This window comes from Tympanuchus pallidicinctus, unplaced genomic scaffold (genome assembly GCF_026119805.1).
Source record: "Tympanuchus pallidicinctus isolate F22 unplaced genomic scaffold, pur_lepc_1.0 scaffold15, whole genome shotgun sequence".
Classification (NCBI taxonomy): domain Eukaryota; kingdom Metazoa; phylum Chordata; class Aves; order Galliformes; family Phasianidae; genus Tympanuchus; species Tympanuchus pallidicinctus.
In genome coordinates, this window is record NW_026294669.1 from 24,604,226 (window position 1) to 24,622,256 (window position 18,031).

General features: G+C 41.3%; 2 protein-coding genes and 2 non-coding genes across 5 annotated transcripts; 3 read left to right on the top strand and 1 right to left on the bottom strand.

The window, feature by feature from the left end:
• Positions 1 to 236: 236 nt before the first annotated feature.
• Positions 237 to 13,768, bottom strand: NDUFS1 (NADH:ubiquinone oxidoreductase core subunit S1). Of its 2 annotated transcripts, XM_052674738.1 has the most exons (19): positions 13,636 to 13,768; positions 13,365 to 13,444; positions 13,126 to 13,217; positions 11,457 to 11,564; positions 10,227 to 10,303; positions 10,054 to 10,135; positions 9,816 to 9,946; positions 8,957 to 9,142; positions 8,377 to 8,511; positions 7,932 to 8,046; positions 6,826 to 6,971; positions 6,207 to 6,335; positions 4,917 to 5,046; positions 4,285 to 4,445; positions 2,782 to 2,936; positions 2,014 to 2,189; positions 1,162 to 1,296; positions 874 to 946; positions 237 to 578 (listed from the first exon to the last, which is right to left on the bottom strand). In XM_052674738.1, exons 2-19 carry the CDS (start codon positions 13,426 to 13,428, stop codon positions 487 to 489), a joined length of 2,187 nt encoding a protein of 728 aa, XP_052530698.1. In that variant the 5' UTR covers positions 13,429 to 13,444; positions 13,636 to 13,768; the 3' UTR covers positions 237 to 486. The 2 variants fall into 2 exon arrangements, with proteins under 2 accessions (XP_052530698.1, XP_052530699.1); XM_052674739.1 differs by lacking the exons at positions 13,126 to 13,217; positions 13,365 to 13,444; positions 13,636 to 13,768 and adding an exon at positions 12,381 to 12,477.
• Positions 13,769 to 14,204: 436 nt separating this feature from the next.
• Positions 14,205 to 17,782, top strand: EEF1B2 (eukaryotic translation elongation factor 1 beta 2). Its single transcript, XM_052674746.1, has 6 exons — positions 14,205 to 14,347; positions 14,553 to 14,675; positions 15,815 to 15,938; positions 16,287 to 16,353; positions 17,085 to 17,210; positions 17,592 to 17,782. Exons 1-6 carry the CDS (start codon positions 14,268 to 14,270, stop codon positions 17,744 to 17,746), a joined length of 675 nt encoding a protein of 224 aa, XP_052530706.1. The 5' UTR covers positions 14,205 to 14,267; the 3' UTR covers positions 17,747 to 17,782.
• Positions 16,132 to 16,210, top strand: LOC128077377 (small nucleolar RNA SNORD51). The gene has a single exon (XR_008204952.1). It is a non-coding gene; the product is annotated as a small nucleolar RNA SNORD51 (small nucleolar RNA).
• On the top strand, positions 16,716 to 16,849 carry LOC128077380 (small nucleolar RNA SNORA41). Its single transcript, XR_008204955.1, has one exon. It is a non-coding gene; the product is annotated as a small nucleolar RNA SNORA41 (small nucleolar RNA).
• Positions 17,783 to 18,031: the final 249 nt, after the last annotated feature.

Genomic DNA, 18,031 nt, shown 5'->3' on the forward strand with positions numbered 1-18,031 from the left:
TACAAACCAGGTACATTTAACTGGAAAGAGAGACAACTTGCTCTGAAAGTGCAAGACCAAAGTAGAGCCTTCACATCCTCAGTGTTTAAAATACCTAGATGCTCTGGAAGGTTACAATCTAGTGTTCAGGCTACTAAAAAATTGTTCTTGGCAAATCAAAACTTCTGCTGTGGCTGAGTTGCTTACTGAGATTTCATACAAGAAGCGTGAGCTTTATAAATTACATGGGTAATGGCTTGTTTAATATTATGATTTATTTGTATACAATCATCATGTATGCAGCCTCTAGGTACAGCAAGTTGAATGCTGCGTGTTCTCTCCAGCCACAAGAGTCCTATATTATGGGAGCATGTGAACTGATGAAAATGTGAATGAAGAAAGAAATGCCACTGCCTAGCAAATAGCTTCTGGGAAGAAAAAGGTATTGGTCACAGCTATTAACTGCAACAAATACTTGGATGAAAGTGGTAGCAGTCTGATCAGCAACTAGCAGCTGGCCGTCTCTTCCACTGTATGAGCACCTTCAACAACAGCTTTCACACACTTGGCCATTGTCTGGGATGCTCTACTGATGGAATCTGCAGAAAGAGACAGATAAAACCACACTAATATATAAACTATTAATTTTTCCAGCATATGCAGATTTACACAGCCAATATAAAAATATGTAGTACAGGAGTGCATACAAAGATGAGAAAGACAAATGCCCTACTCTTTGTGCAAATGCCAAGTCATCTTATGAGAAAGTTATGAAGGAAGAGTCAAATTCAACATAAATTGGTGGAAAGCTTTAAGCACCTCATAAAAACCATCCTGTAAAGCTAAGTAAGATGTATCGCAGGTTTCAGAATGGGAAAGTCATCCTCTACGTACCTGTCATGTAGAAGTCTTTTATTGTGAGCTGAGGTGGAACAAGAGGATCAGCAAGAAGCTGCTGCTTTACTAACTGTGGCAAGAAAGGAAGAAAAATGAAATTAAGCAGCTTTATGATAGGAACTTGGTACCAAAGTATTTCTGTTGTGAAATCTGCATTCACTGCTGCATTCACTGTTCAGTGTAGATCTAGTTATACTCGCAGTACTGTGTATGAAGTTGGCTCGTTTTCTTAAAAAGCATTCACCTGTGTAACAGCATTAAACCATGCTTAAGTGTTTTGCTTACCTTTGATAATTCATTTGCCTGCTTGAAGTAGTTAGCCTCTTCCACATCATCGTATCGGACCAGGTTAGGAGATACTTCTTCTAAACGCTTCCGTATTTCATCAAGGTTCTCATAAGGCAAGGTCAAACCAGCCAGCTGAGGGATTCACAGAAAGAGATGCCATCAAATCCACATGTTCAATACACAGTACTTTAATTACCAAGCCATCAGCACACTTAAAAACAAAAATCAGGAAAACTATGCTCCGGAAAACACTGGCAGCTCTAACATACAGACTGAAGCCTTTACAGCAATCACAGTACTCTGTTGAGATTTGATACAGACAGTTAAAACTACTTCATGGTAAAAGAGAAAAAAATTAAAAATCAGGAAAAAGACAATATTTTTGTGTGTGTATATATATAACCTTGCTTGTACTTTCCCTTGTTTCCTACCAAATGTGATAGAAATTGATATTATCAATGCATCACTTCTAGTGACTTGTACACGTGTTTGTGTCTTTCCTGATACCAGATCACGTCCCAAGCATTGTTTTCTTTCTAAAAGCAACCAATTGTATTCTCCCATCAGTTTGCTCTAAAGCACATCAGGAAGACCAGCAGAAATTCCAGATAAAGCTTCATCCAGTATACATTCCAATAGCATACAGCAGCTACAACATTAGTTCTAGCCATGAAAGGTAAACAGCATTGTTCAGCTCACACAATAATGAAAGGATTCAATACAAAACACATAAGACTACAAGCATACATTTCCCTAGAAATATACCATTTTGGAAACACTTCTCAGTAGCAAAGGAACTTAACCACTTGCTATACTTCTACTAGAAGCAATTTATAGTGGAAACATTACCTCAGAGATAGCTCTAATGATTTTCCAGTCTTCCCTTGCCATCCCAGGAGGTGTTACTGCTACTCTTGTTTGCTGGGCCCTACCTTCAGTATTCACATATGTTGCTGCCTTCTCTGTATATGCTGCTCCTGGGAGAATAACATCAGCCATGGGAGCTCCCACATCCCCGTGATGTCCTAAATAGGTAGACAAAAAAAATAAAAACAGTAAACAGCAAAATAAGACAAAGTGGAATACTTTACTAAAGCAATATAGAATTTCTGTGTTCCCAAAAGGAAAAAAGTTTGAGGTTCACTTAATCAGTGACACAAAGCATATTTTGCTGACTTTTCTGAGGTCTTATCTGACCTCACTTTGAGCCCATCACTTTGGTGATAAGAGCCTGCAAGCAGTAGAAAATAGTGATTCAGCCTCTATAGCCAGTCAGCTTAGTAGAACTCCTGGAACAAGGAGCTTAGTGAATTAAGGTAAGACCGCGTTTTGATATGACAGAACAGCTGGGAACCAACATCTTTCTGCGAGGTCTGAAACTAAGCTGCACACTGTCAAACTGGTTTATATTCCCCTATTAGTCATCAATGATTTCTTATTTCTAGTTAAGAAATAGAAAACCAGTCTGTCAGTTGCATGTTTGGAAGTTTCATTTCTTGGCAGAAAACAAAGGCTATAACTTAAAGGGTCAGATACATTTCTAAGAGTATGACACTGTGTAGGCTCTCTCTCCAGCTTTTAGCTGACAACACTCCTAAATTTACATGTACTAATTACCTTGATAGATGATAAAGCAATCCTTTGGCAAATCCTGACGTGTTATACAACCAGAATCTGCTCCCAAGAGATACAATACTTTGGGAGGATTTTTCCTAATTGCCTCCACTCCTGGCTTGAAACCCAGATCCAAAGCAGCTACCTGGCTTGCAACCCTGCAGGAACAAACATGACTGCAAGTTATTTCAGAATTTTCTCATCAGAACAGGATTAATTTTTTTTTTTTTGAGCAAATATTTTGGACTGCTACATCTCTAACAAGACAAAATTGAAGCATAAACACAGCTGTGAATTTTGAGAAAGTAGCTGACAATTCTAGGTTGGTTTTGCCTTTTGACTGACTGATGCCAATTCAACTCTTCCTAATGAATCCCGCTTACTTAAGATGGGATGGCAGAATAAAGGCAGACAATGCAGTTCAGGGCCTAGTGGTGGAGAGCTACCTTGTGAACTGTGGTGTTCTGCATGACATTTCAGCAATGACCTTTCCTTAGCAGGACTTTCTCCACAGGGCAGATGAAAGATTACCACGAGCCACATTGAATCATTTTAATTGTTAAGACCACCACTACATCACTACTCACTTATTCACACACACACACACACACACACACCACATTCTTAAAATGAAGCTGTCACTCCTATTTTGCAGCATTTACTTTTCCATAATCCTACATAGTCAGGTGCCATGTTCATGGATATATTTAGAATTCTCTCAGTAGAGTACACATCTTTCAGTGTTACTGTTATAAAATGTTAATTTCTCCTTTCATGCAAAATGATTCATTTTGGCATTAGAAGTTTGAGTTTCAACAGTAGGGTTTTACATTTCAGCTTCCTTGAGAGCTTCCTTGCTCTTGCTAAGGAATATTTGATAGAAGGACTTCACTGCATCTCTGAATCTGAGAGCAACTGCATTTGCTGAAATCATTTTTCCTTTACAGAAGTTGTCAGCATGACAGTCAGTTTTAGAATGGAGTGGGGAAGGACTTCCACATGGGAAGCCTGCCCATTGAATTAATAATAGCACTGAGGTGAAAAGCGTTAAGGTACATACACCACTCAATTATGAACTTGCACAGTAAAGAAATAAGAGGCCATGTTGTTTATATAAGTTCACAATTCTGGTTTTCCTTATTGAGATAAGAAGCCATCATTTAGCAAGTAACAATGGTCTGCCCTGCCTTTTACTTGGCACTTTGGTACATTAAGCTCTTTGTGTTTTGTCTCTCTAAATTTACACATTAAATTCCATAGTTAAAGATAGCAGAATAAGAAATCTAATATAATCTTGAGAAAAGCTTGAGAAGTTTGCCAAGTCAAGAAACTGATTTTTATTTATGCTTCTGCTGGTTACATTCCCTGCAGGTTCTAACCTGATAAAGCATTTGAATACACACAAATAAATTTGTGTGCATGTGTTAAGATAACTTTGAGTTATCTTAACTCAAAGTTTTGAGTTAAGTGAATGAAAACAGCCCCCTAAAAAGCTTCAAAGCAAACCTGTGAAGGATGTTCATAACTTTCCAATCAGAACCAACACCGCTCTTAGTCCTGGCATTTTGTGCAATGGTGGAAACTGCAGCATGGATAGCTGCTCCATCGTTGCGCTGCAGTGCTGCACTTCCTACCACCACCATTGGCTTTTTAGCTTGGTCGAGGACCTGTGTGAGGATGAAGACATGAATTCCAAGGTTCTGATGACTATTCTTAACTATCTGTTACTTAGATAAAGTAACAGATAGCATAATTTCAATGTAAGCCTTCCATGCAAAAACTACAGTTCTGAAATAGTCTTTATTACTAAACAAAACTATTACAAGAGAAATGATGACAGTAGGTACCCTGTTAGCACAGAACTATACTCCAGACTCATAAATGGAAACAGCAGTGGCTGATACAGCCTGTTTCACATCAAGAAATATTTCAGGAGTTTCCTGCACCGGAAAGTTTTTACTTGACATATTAAACAGTTCACACATGCTTAGTGCACACCAATCACTATCTCATCTCTGCAGTTAATTAAATGCTAATAACCCTATACACAGTACTTCTAATCATATCTGTCTCTGTGAGGAATCCAGACTGTTATTCAATGTATCTGAACTTTTAATAGATTCAGAAGCAGTGTGTACCTTGCAGAATGCATGTTTCCCAGAAGCAATGTCCTGGAGTATCTGTGGGGATTCTCCCAGATGATCATACGTGTACGTCAAATTCACAGCAGAGCCAACGAGGGCCACATGCAAGTCATTGTGAAGCCAGCTGAAAACACAGCAAATGTCACACAAAAGAAATAAAGGATTTTAGTCAACCAAACCCACTGATATAATTTCTCAAAATAGGATGCAAATTCTTTAAAAGCAGCTTAAATATCAATCACTGTTTTATTAAAATGTGGCATAACATTATTATTTTGGGCAAGCTCATGGTTTTTAGAGCCATTTCTCCATATGCGTTCTGGGATTAATGCAGCAGCACTCCTTATGAAAGAAGTTCAGATCTCAGTTCTCCATTCAAACTGTTGCCAATTTAATGGCAAATAAAACCATGCACAAAATGAGGTGCTGTACCTTTAAGGCATCTTTTATAGTGTTAGGGAAAAACAAGCAAAGAAAATGGAAAAAAACTCATCTACCACTAATATTAAAATTATTCTTGTGCTTAACTCTTGGTTACCTCAGAATTGAGATTAGAATATTCACAGTAAAGAGTTCTGAAATGGACAGTTTTAGAAATCCACTTGCTTATTTGATACAAAGAAAAATGTTGCTGGTTAGAATTTTTTTTTTTCTTTGCAGTTCCTCACAGCAGTCTTCCAAGAAATAAACGTTCCATAAATTTAACTGCATTTTTCTTTTCATCTCAACATTTTGAAGGTTGTCACTGTTTCAAATGATGCACTTTAGAAAATCTCCAACCATAAGGTAGGAAGGGGCTTTATAAACTTCAGTTATCACCCGCTGATGCATCTTGTTAAAAATGAATTAGCAATGTTCAAAAGAAATAGCTCCACTGCTTGTCAAAGAAAACATGACATTTGAATTCCTGTTACTAATCAGAAAGCCTAGTTTGTTAAAACAGATATAAGAAGGAGCAAACCGATGCTGAAAATTATTCTTTAAAGAATTATGCTTTAACAAGCAACTTTAAACAAAGTCTGAGGTGTCTGTGTTACATAAGAAAGTAATAAATGAGCATATGAATGTCTTTAAAACATCAAAGTGAGAATGAACAAAACACAACTGTACACTGCAGGAAGGAGAGACACCCCTTGTCAACACAACCCCTCTTAGTAAAGGGTGAACTAAATCCACCAGGTCCACCTGGATGAGTGCCTTCAACTTACTGCCTGCAGCTCTAGTGGAGCACTGAGCCAAATCCAGATGCATTTGCATGCTTGTTCACCACCAAGGGATACAAACCTCTTCCGAATTCTAGCATTAAAAAGCGGTGCCTCAAAGCGTGGATTGGTGCCAACCAGAAGCAGGACATCTGCCTCCTCCACTCCAGCAATCTTGGTATTAAGCAGGTAGTTAGAGCGTAAATCTGTGCTATAACAGTGACAAAAAAAGAAAGAAGCAAGGCAGTGAACATCTAGGGAAGGAGTGAAGAAATAAGTGTGAAAACAATACTAAATGCCCCAAATATATTTTTTAATCTCAGCAAAAGATGCTTTTTATTCTGAATTACTAATCCAAATAGAATCAGCAGTTTTCCTAAGTGTCAGAAACAGCATGAGAAGAACTACAACACAGACAATTAAATAGAATGATTGAGTTACAAAGCTTACAACAAAATACAAAACTAACTCTCAGTAGCTCGCTGTCAAACTGCAGCAGACTCAGTAAGTGTGAAGCTGGACACAAACCTTGCTGTAGTGGAGACTTCTGCCTCTGCTCACAATCAATACTCTCTATAAACAAAACCTGCTAACACATCAGTAATTACTACCCTTGGTCATCTCAGATTCTTACCATAAAATGATTCACAGACTGGAGAGTTTATTAACAAAATAATTATGAACTTTGCCTGGATTCTTACCCAGCTCCAGTAGTAGGAAAGATCTCTTCAGTGCAGAGCATATCGCAATTTACTCTATTCAGCAAGTCTTTTAGAGCTATTAGTGCTTCCGCATCCACCAGTCCTCCTACAATTGCTGCTACATCCTTACCCTGGACAGCCTTTAGCTGGAGGGACAGAAAATATAAACATAAGCAAAAGAAACCACAGAATTGAGTTCCCTTCGGGGCCAGGTAAATGTGTTACATTAGAACGAGCCAAAGACAGGCAGTCTGCTAGCCTGGAGGAACACAAAAATCAGTACGAGACTTCCGCAAGGCAGCCATTCCAACTCCTTCAGACCTTGCAATGGAAGCAAAGAACAGCTCTATGCAGGGGTCTCTCATTTGAATTACCGTATCGATTGATTTTTATTCGGTGTGGTGAGGAAGACTACTTCATGCTTATATTTTAGTGAAGCTATAGCACAGACAGAAAACAAACTTCCATTGGACAAGCTCTGATAAACTTAATCCACAGGCATTATCTGAGAAGCAATGACTTTCATAACAAATCCTGCTACTGTACCACAGGGTGAAACATCCCCAAGGAAAGTTCAATTACAGTTATTCAATTCTACTTCAACCCACATAAAATTTTAATCAAAATCCAAAGCAGTCATGCAGCACTTCATTTGAGCACCAGAATCAATCACTGCACACAGAGAGCAATGAGGCAAGCACAATTCAGATAAAGGTAATACAGAATTAATGGCTCCAGTGGCAGAAGTGTTGATAGCACAATTTCAGTAAATTTAAAGGTTCAGACAGATCGGAGTGATTTAAGAAAAGCACTTCCTCTTGGGATTCTGAAGTAGTTTAGTTTGCTATTGAAAGGCCCCAAATTACGCACTGCCTGTATATTCTTGAAATCATGATAAGGCAAAATTCTTCAGGTCATCTAATCCACAAAATACTGAATCATATTCAGAAGAGATTTAAGTGGAAGTACAATAGAAGGCAAATTCTCCCCACTAACCTTAGAGAAAAACATCCTTTCCTATATAGCTCTTTCCCTATTAATCACTTTAACTTGTCCAGCCCTAGGAATTAATTTTACATGCTATACATACTGAACATTGCTCTTACCACACCAGCAACACGAGTTAACACATCCTCCCATGAAGCATAAACAAAGAGTCCTTTCTCATTTTTGATCATGGGCTGAGTCAGCCTCTGACGCTTCAGACCATCATATGCAAACCTGAGCAAAAACACTGATGTTAGTGAAGAGCAAAGACAGTTGTGTATACTGAATACTTTGTAAGACTATATTTTTAAAAGCTGTGCAATTATTAGATTTTCCAATTATTCTCCAAACCATGCAAAAAGAAAAAAAGGAAACACCACAAAAATGAAAATACCACAAACCCAATAGCTTTGGTTATCAGCAATATGTTTTACCAATTACCCTTCATCGTATCTTTCCAATAGTAACAGCAAAAATCAGGAGTCAGAGTTACTGTGCAGGTTTCTGGTTTTTAAGTGTGCCTATGAGTGCATAAATGCGTGTGTGCAAATACCTCCCACACACCTTGTTTTGTCAGATATCCATTCCTCATTGATATCTTCATGCAGCCTTGGCAATATTCTCATCACTTCTCCAGTCCTTGTGCTCACTACAATGTTGCTTCCAACTGCATCAAGAACATCAATGGACTCTACCTTCCTGTTCAGCAGAATAAACAAGCATTTGCAGTTTCCTAAAGACTAACAGCAGGTAATTGCATAATATTAAAAAATAATCAAGAGCTATAGGGTAAGCTTCAGATTTACAGTAAAGAGATATCTTTAAAAAGATACTTTAAATAATTTGAATTTAATTAGTTTCAATTTTTCTTCATACACATTTTTCTAATAAGTATAATCTCAAAGATTATGAGCATAATCTAAAAAGTTACAAATAAGTATAGTTTGTCAACTATACCCAGAAACTCTGGCATTTTTCCTTTTCTTGAAAGATTTCTGAGTCAGCAATAGAATATTAGATTTAGTCTACTAAGGGTTCTACAATAAGAAAATCAGAAAAAATCCTTTGATCTGGATGAGGGCATATTGTCAGATAAAGCATAATAGGAAAAACAGAGGAAGTTGCACAGTGAGCTAAGACACACCTTGTCTCCCATGGGCGTGCAGTAAAGGCATAAGGCTTGGAGGTAAGTGCACCAACGGGGCAGATGTCAATAATATTCCCTGATAACTCAGACATGAACATCTTTTCAACATAGGTACCAACTTGCATGTCATTTCCTCTTCCAGTTGTTCCCAAGTCATCTACACCTGCGACCTCACTAGCAAATCTGGTAGACACAATAAGATTGAAAAACAGATTTGGAATGCTTAACAGCAACACAGCACATTTTTTTCAACTCTTTCCGAATACGAATGTTAGCCTTTGTTCACCTACCTCAAGACAGAACTACTACCTTGATACATTCATTTCATGCAGGACTGTACATATGTTGAAACTCATTTAGATGGGGCCACAAAAATTAGGTGTAGTTAAATCAAAACACCACAGTACAGTGGTTTAGCGGTCACTGAACTTCAGAGTTCAAGTCTAAGATTAGCTGTACCTAAGAACTTCTTTCTAGAAGTAGACAGATATGTTGTATTCTTTTTCCATCTGGCTCAAGCCAGTACTGCATCTCAGAACCAAGGAACAGCATAAATACAGCTACCAGAGGCTGTCAAGAATAAATCAATCTTGCAGTTCTGGCCAAGGAAGTCACCAGCTCTGTCTAACAGAGTGCCAACTTCACTCCATTCTGGCCATCTCTCTCTGCTTCCTTTGACAGCTGTCTGGCAGCTCTGGGAAAACAGCCATCAGTCCCTTCCAGAAAGAGTTCTTAAGTACAATTAGAAAAGGGAAAAAGAAATGTTGGCTGCCTCTCACATTTCTTTTACAAGTAACAAGTTTATATAGATATTGCTGCTGAAGTACTCTCTCCAGTGAAAAATAAAGGACATTACCTGATACATCGAGTGCACTGTATACACCGAGTCATGATTGTTTTGACTAATGGGCCAATGTTCTTGTCCTCAACAGCACGTTTTCCCTCTCTAAATCTACTCCTATCACTGCCAAACATCATTGATTGATCCTAGAACAGACAATGAAAAAATATATGTATCCAGACTGCTGGACAGCACAGTGTCACCTAAGGCAAGACATTAATACATGTCTACACTATTTAAATGAATGCTGTACCTGTAGATCACATTCTCCACCCTGATCACAGATAGGACAGTCCAGTGGGTGATTTGCCAGCAGGAATTCCATTACACCCTCTCTGTTGGATTCAGGAATACAGTTAATGTTCACTCCATACCCGTTAGCAGACAGTACAAGTAATCAGCCACAGGAGACTAAAACAAAGGTACCTTGCTTTCCTGGACTTCTCAGAATTTGTCAGAATGTTCCAGCCCTTCATAACTGGCATGGCACAAGCAGCTACTGGCTGCAATCATCATAAACAGCAAGCATGAGCACAACATATTTCTTCTCAGTATTGACATAAATCCCAGTCTCCCTCCCCGAATTCTGACATAGGCACCTGTTATTAATTTAACACATTACAGAAATAAAAAGGTATCTGCACTAAAAAAGAAAAAAGGAAACCTAACCAGTAGTGTCACTAGAAGTCACTAATTTAATATTAGTTATTAATAACTTGCTGTAAAAAAAAAAAAGTTAGATAATTGAGGTTAATTATTTCAAAATCTTCTAGCACTGAAGTTGAAAGCATGTATCATTTAGCTACTGGGCACTTATTTGGACACAACATTTCCCAAGAGTCATGGAATAAAACTCTTCACAAGATGAATGCAAAATTATCAAAAACTCCTCCTCAGAAAATAAATCCTTCCTACCTTCCACTCACATTATGATACAGATCATAATTTCAACCTGTAATGATGCAGTACTACTGGAGATTCAAAGCTCAAACTGTTGAATTCAAGCTGACGTGAGCTAGGGAGTTTCATAGGAGTACATAAATGTTTATTTAAGTACCCAATCCAAAACTCCAAAAGAATGCCTTAAGTATCTAACTGGACTTGGTGGTGGTGGGGGGTTGGAACTACATGATCCTTGAGGTCCCTTCCAACCCGGGTGATTCTGTGATTGGTAGAACAATACTGCTGAAGGCAGAATTCAATCTGAGTTAATTACTATTTTACAGTGAACTTCAATAGTACACAATGCACTAAAATACAAAGTGGTAACTACAGTCCTTAGCTAGAGCAAACTAGCGCAAGTGCTAATCCTATGGCTGAGTCCAAGTGTTCTGCTTGTGTGCTATCAACTGAAAATCTGCAGGTGAAGCTTGAATTACATAAGAACATATCTGAAAATACACAGCTATCAAATGCTCATCTCACAGCACGATAATACATAAGAAAAGGAGTGACCGCTCACAGGTCTAAAAATAGACAACCACAGCAGCTCAGCATAACTTGGCCTTCATGCATATATAACATAGAGATTAACTTAAAAGTGGGGAAAGGGAAAAACCTGCTTGAAGCAGCTGAATTACAGTAATTCCTGTGCTTAAGATTGTACAAAACAAGTACAAAGCAAAAACTGTACTTCTTACAGAACATACACAGTACCTTTGGAGCTTTCTCTATTTCCACAAGACACATCCTACAGTTTCCAGCAACGGAGAGACGGTCATGGTAACAAAACCGCGGTATCTGAACTCCAGCCTTCTCACAGGCCTACACAGAATAAAGAACAAAGGGAAATTAAGTTTCAGTTACATCTTTCAGTAAGGTCTTGTAACACATAGCACAGACAGCTGAAATTTTTCTCCAAAGAGCAGTGGTTTCAGTGCCCAGAAATACAGAGCTTTCAACTTTTCAACTCAACTAAACTCTTAGCTTCTAGAGAAATAAGTTTTAAAAATTGTAAACAAGCAGCAATATGCAAAGGCTGTTAATAATAAATATGATTATTTTCCAACACAATGCCTAGCTGACAAACTGAGAATTGGTCTTTCATTCTTTCTTTAAAGGTTGAGGAAGTCTGTTTATTAGATAGAACACCAGAAGCAAGAAATAAAGTCCTAAAGAAAGAAGACACTATTTGAAGAGAAGTACATAAAGATTGAAAAACATGTAAGAAAGAATGGGCATTATGACATCAGAAAATCCAACAAAATTGGTACACAGCATAAATGTACAGGGGCACTGTCCATCTTCAATCTCAGCACGAACTTAAGTCTAAAGAAACAGTCTTCTACACTGTATCTGAAGAGGCAACACAATGGGTCAGACAAAAGATTTGCTAAGAATGAATGAACCTGCTTTTTGTCTACACCCCCCGTATCACAGGATTTCTACGACAGCACTAGCTTCAGATGACACAAAGAACGCTACAGAATTATTTGTGTGTGTACCATCAGTCAGAAGTCATCAATTAATTAGTGACTTGTATCTATAACAATTAGATAGGTCAATAAGATAGGACAATATCTTATTATCAGCACAATATAAAGGTATACCATTAGGGAAGGAAAAAAAAAAATTGCTTACCCATATTAGAAGACATATTGGAAGAGCACAGGTTCACAGAAGAAAGCTCCACCAAGGAGTGATCTCCAGAAAGAGATCCTTCCCCCATGGGAGTCAGCCCTTAAATGAGGTCTAAGAGAGGTGCAGCCAAGCTCCACCCCCTTCCTGTCACACAGCTGAATTGCCTCCACCTGTGCTCCCAGGGCTGACCCAATCCTTTCCCTAGGAGCTCAATCAGTGGTTCAGGCCGTGACTCAACAGTTCCCATACAATATCCAAAGAGCAGCAATGTTCTAATTCATTATACTGTACCCCCACTAAATGGCTGCTTGAAAAGATATCAGACCGGAGAACGATCTACTTGACATTTTGGCCTGAAAAGCAGCAAAAATGAGCGTAAGCTAGTAAACAGGTGCTACAGCTTCTAGAATCTAGAGCTAGAATTTGTAGCCTACGGAGTGTGCCATAGCTGATAGCATTCCGAGCTGGAACCAGAACTTATTTAAGCCTGTTCTTGTACGCCTTACTTCAGCCTTGCAGATTGGATTCAACGTGAAATCGGAGGCACAGAAGGTCAGGCTGGACCGGCCGCGGGCAGCCTGACGTGAGTGGCAGAGCCACCCACAACAGGGAGGGGCTTTAAGGTCCCTTTCAAACCCAGGCAATCGGTAATTTTAAGATTTTAAAGGCTTCTGCAAGCGAGAACACAAACGCCGCAAAGAGCCGCGAAGGAGCGCAGTAAAGCCTTGCCGTGCGGCGCCCGCACCTGCAGCACCGTGGTTCCGGGGTCCACCAGCACGGGATGGCCGTCCACAAACACCTCGATCTGGTTGCCGGCTGCCGTGGCAGTCGTGCGGCCTGAAAGACAGGGGAAAGTTTTCGTAACAAGCCCTTCCCCGGCAGCCGGACACGAACGGGCAGATCCCGCACCCGTCGCCGTCTCACGGCGCCGACGCGACTCCGGTCCCGCTCACCTCCCGCCGGCAGCGGGCCGGCACCACTTACCGCGCAGTGCGGAGGCCGGCGCGGCCGCTGCGAGGGCCGTGCGGAGGGCGGGCAGGCGCAGCATGGTGCTGTGCGGCGTTCTGCGGAGAGAAGCGGCGCGGGGCTGCGGCGCTCGGAACGCCTCGCGGCACGCTACAAACGCGCCGACTGAGGCGCGCGGCCAGGGGTCACCTTGCGGGCGGCTACGCCGGCAGCCCCGGCCCCCCTGGCGGCACCTCGAGAGTGGCGGGAGGAAGGCGCCGGGCCCGCGGCTGCAGCCCAGCGCCCCTACCTCGAGGAGGAGCCGATCCCGTTACCGGCGGGTGCGGGACGGCCGGCGGAGATGGCTCGGCCTTACCCGTCCGCCACAGCCCCTATGGCGACCGCCTCGGCCCTTTCCGCCGCTCCTTCGGCAATCTCCGGGAACGAGCCGATCGGCAATTTTCGGAACGGAGCTCTTCGGATCGCTCCGCTAGGCTGCGCCCGTCGGCAATTTCCGCCTTCCCGCGGAGCCCTCTCGGCCACCGTCAAACGCGCCGCTCCGGCAAGTTCCGCCTGTGCCGCTGCCGCTTTCGTCGACCGACTGCCGCTACTTCCGCTGATGCAGCGAAGCGGGGGGAGGGTGGGACGAGGATGGGTGTAACAGCGGCCCAGTACTGACAGGGCTCCTGAGCTCCGCACGTTCCGCTACAATTCTCACTCTAATCCACCTCCGCTCGTATGTCGCCCAGTTTGCAGCACGCCCTGCGCTTGAGCGGCGCCCAGCCCGCCGGGAACTATTTCGGCGCTTTCCGGCGGAAGGATACGTGTTCGTGCAATGCCGCGGAGGGATCAGCCGCTATATAAGGGGAGCGCAGGGAGTGCTGGGCCTCTTTGCGCGGCGGCGGGGCTTCGGTGTGGGTGGCGTTGGGCGCCGCTGCCGCCATGGGCTTTGGGGACCTTAAGTCCGCTGCCGGTCTGCGGGTCCTCAACGACTTCCTGGCCGACAAGAGCTACATCGAAGGGTGAGGGGCGGCGGGAGGGAGGCGGGCTGGGCCGTGGCGAGGCCTGACGGGGGAGCGGCGGGGTGGCCCTGGGACACGCGTGTGCGTAACCCTCGTGTCGGGTGGGCGGGCGCTGGGCTGCTGCTGGGGCGCGGGCCGCCGTGTGCTCGGTGGAGGGCGCCTTGCGGGCGCTGAGCACGGGGCTGACCTCGGCTTCTTCCTGCAGGTATGTGCCCTCCCAGGCCGACATAGCGGTCTTTGAAGCTGTCGGTGCCCCGCCTCCTGCAGAGCTGTTCCATGCCCTTCGGTGGTACAATCACATTAAGTCCTACGAAAAGCAAAAGGCGAGGTATGCTTAAACTGCAAACTGAACACATGTGTGAACTGGTATGCGTACTGCTGTCTTTCTCTCTGAGCTCAGAGAGGAAGGGGCTTTTCCCTGCTGCTGTATAGCCTCTTGCAACAGAAACAAGGAACAGATGAGGAAGCTGAATCTGCCTTTGTGCAGATTCTACAGGGTTTCTGTAGAAACTTATAAGAGAGCTTGGGTCTTGTTGCTGTCTCCTTCTCAAGTGACTGTGCTGAAAGCTGGAAATTACTTAGCAGTGATCTACTCCATGAGGGTAGGATCAGAATTAGGAGCTGTGAGAGAAGGCTGAAGACAACAGGCAGAAATGAAGAAGGTGATTTGTTCAGACTTCTAATCCTGGAAGGTGACACTAAATTGAGGATTGACAATGAAGAAAAACATGTGAAGAATGATGACTGTAAAGGCAAAGGCTATTTCTTCTCTCTTTTAGCGATGTTAGTGTTCGTGAAAGGTGCTGAATTGACATCCATGGTGACTGCAGGCCTCTCTGGAAAGGTACAGCATAGGCAGTGTCAGCACTGCTACACTGTCACCTTTTTGTGCCCCAGCCCTCTTCTGGAGGGGGCTGGTGTGAAGTTGGGTGGCTGAGCTCTCAAACCCAGACAGGACTGAGATGATAAAGTTTCCTCAAAAAGTCTACTCTGGAAACTTCAGTTAATTTCTGAAAATTAAATCTTAACTTTATGACATTTATAGCAGCAGTTCACAGTAACAATAGGAAACTAATGGGATTTTGGTCCCTTGTGCACCGTCAACATGTTTTCTGTTACTACTAATTTAAACAAGTGAAAATATTTTTAGGGTAACAAATTGATAACTCCTGCTACACAAAATATATTGCAGATTCCATTATGGAAATTTTTACTATCCATATAGTCACACACACAGGGCAGCAAAATAACATGGGATCCATCAGTGATTAGATAGGCAATCTTTGTAGGATTTGCTGTAGTTTCAATTAAGGTGTTTCCAGAAGCATTGTTTTGTGTTTTCAAGTAGCAAAACTAACTTTTCTTGTGCTTATCACAGTGTTATTGCTATGAATGTGCTTACGAATGGCAATCAAGTAGCATTTCTACAGATATTTGAATAGGTTCTTATTACCGGTTTTCCTTTAGTCTGCCAGGAATAAAGAAGGCTTTGGGGAAATATGGTCCTGCTGATGTTGAAGACACAACAGGTGCAGCCACAGATAGCAAAGATGATGATGACATTGATCTTTTTGGATCTGATGATGAAGAGGTATTGATGACTTAGTTTTATACATATATATTTAAGAACCACCTGGATAGGCAAGCGTTTACCTTACTTGTTTTAGTTTGTGACCTTAATAACAGATACTGTTCAGGATCTCCAAACTCCAATGTCTTTGTTGAATGTAACATAAAAACTCTCCATTAGAAAGAAATAGGATGGGTTGAAATGTCTGCTTTGACTGGTTACATGATGAATAAAACAAAAATCACCATCTTTCGGCTGACAGCTGTGATGATTTGTTTTTTCCTGAGTAGATGCCAGTCAATCTAATAATGCTTTAAGATCCAGGGCTTTGGCGCTTTTTTTTTTGGTGACTTTGTATTTCTGTTTCAGGAAAGTGAAGAAGCGAAGAAACTGAGGGAAGAACGCCTGGCCCAGTATGAATCAAAGAAGTCCAAAAGTATGCCTTTGAATAACTTTGACCTCCTTATGAATTTGAACAGCATGATTAGAAATTGTATTTGTGAAAGAGAAGCTTCACTGGAATGAAGCAGAAGTAGTTTGCTTCACCTGAATGGTCTGTGAGCTTAGCCTTTCCTGTAGCAAATCTGAACCATAGCATACTGTTTGTCCTGTCTATTATACCTTTGTTTATCTTTAATGAAGAAGCTAAGCTTTTTCTCTACAAAAAGAACTCTGGGATCTTATTTGAATAAAACAGATGCAAAGTAGTATAAAATGCATCTGCATAAGAACTCTGACTAGTCTAAGAAAGTCAATCAATAGTTAGCTTTGAAAAGAAAGGCTGTTGCATGCAGGTTCCTCCACAGTTACTGGTCTGAAACTGTTTGGGATTGTAGCAGTTGCAGTATTCCCTCTGTGGAAGATGAACTGTTACGTAGTATTAAGCTCCTTCTCAGATCCCCTAAGAAGGACTTCCTATGTAACAAACAATGTTAGCTTATGTTACCTTTTTAGAGCATTTTTTGAAAACATGCATCTACATCTTAAATATCAGGATATATATTTTCAGAACTCTTAAAAACGCATGTTGGTACAAAAGGCCTGAGTTATGAAGTTTTTTTTATTAAGCTGGGAAAGTTTGTCTTGTGAAGTTAGTTTTGCAGGTGTATTCTTGAGCTTCCTGAAAATTTCCCAGCTGTTGATAGGAAGTTTCTTTTTTTTCTTCAGAACCAGCTGTTGTTGCCAAATCATCAATCTTGCTTGATGTGAAACCTTGGGATGATGAGACAGACATGGCCAAATTAGAGGAGTGCGTTCGAAGCATTCAAGCAGATGGCCTGGTCTGGGGGTCTTGTAAGTAACATTCAAAGTGGGGAAAATGGTGATCATGTGTGTGTGGGTGCTGTATATCTATCTGTGATACTATAGGTAGCTAAAATAGAGAATTAATTGCCATGCTGCGCAGAGCATGTGCACCATGAGCTGGGCATGTGTGCTGCTTGGTGAACTAGCACCCACTAAATAGCAAATTGATGTTTTTCTTTGCATAATCTCACAAGAGTGATAATGTAAAAGGGGTTAGTCAGAAAGCTGCTAGGGCAGCAGCAAGGTTTAAGATTCAAATAAGCACAACTTTCAGATCAACTTGTTGATTAATGCTATCAGCCACTTATATCTTTGACTTGACTTTTCAAGCAAGGAGTGTTTAATGCTTTTTTTTTGTTTGTTTTGCAGCCAAGCTAGTACCAGTTGGCTATGGTATCAAAAAGCTTCAGATTCAGTGTGTTGTTGAAGATGATAAAGTTGGAACAGACATGCTGGAAGAAAGAATAACAGCTTTTGAAGATTATGTACAATCAATGGATGTAGCTGCTTTCAACAAGATCTAAGCCTTGATTTATCTAGAATAAATATAATTGCAAAAATTGGGCCATCTCTGTCGTTAATTCAAAGTCATAGTGCAATCCAGTTTGTTAATGTAAAATTTGATTGATGGGTAAAGTAGAAGCTAATACATTGGATTTTAGGATTGTTCCAGCACCATAGTACCTAGTGCCAGAGCAAAGAGAGAGTTGCCAGTTGCCGTATGTCTAGGCTTAATATTCATGTGGCTTTAAATATCTGAAATGCCCTTTATTTTAGGCGGTTACATATTTGGATACTTGTGTTTAATC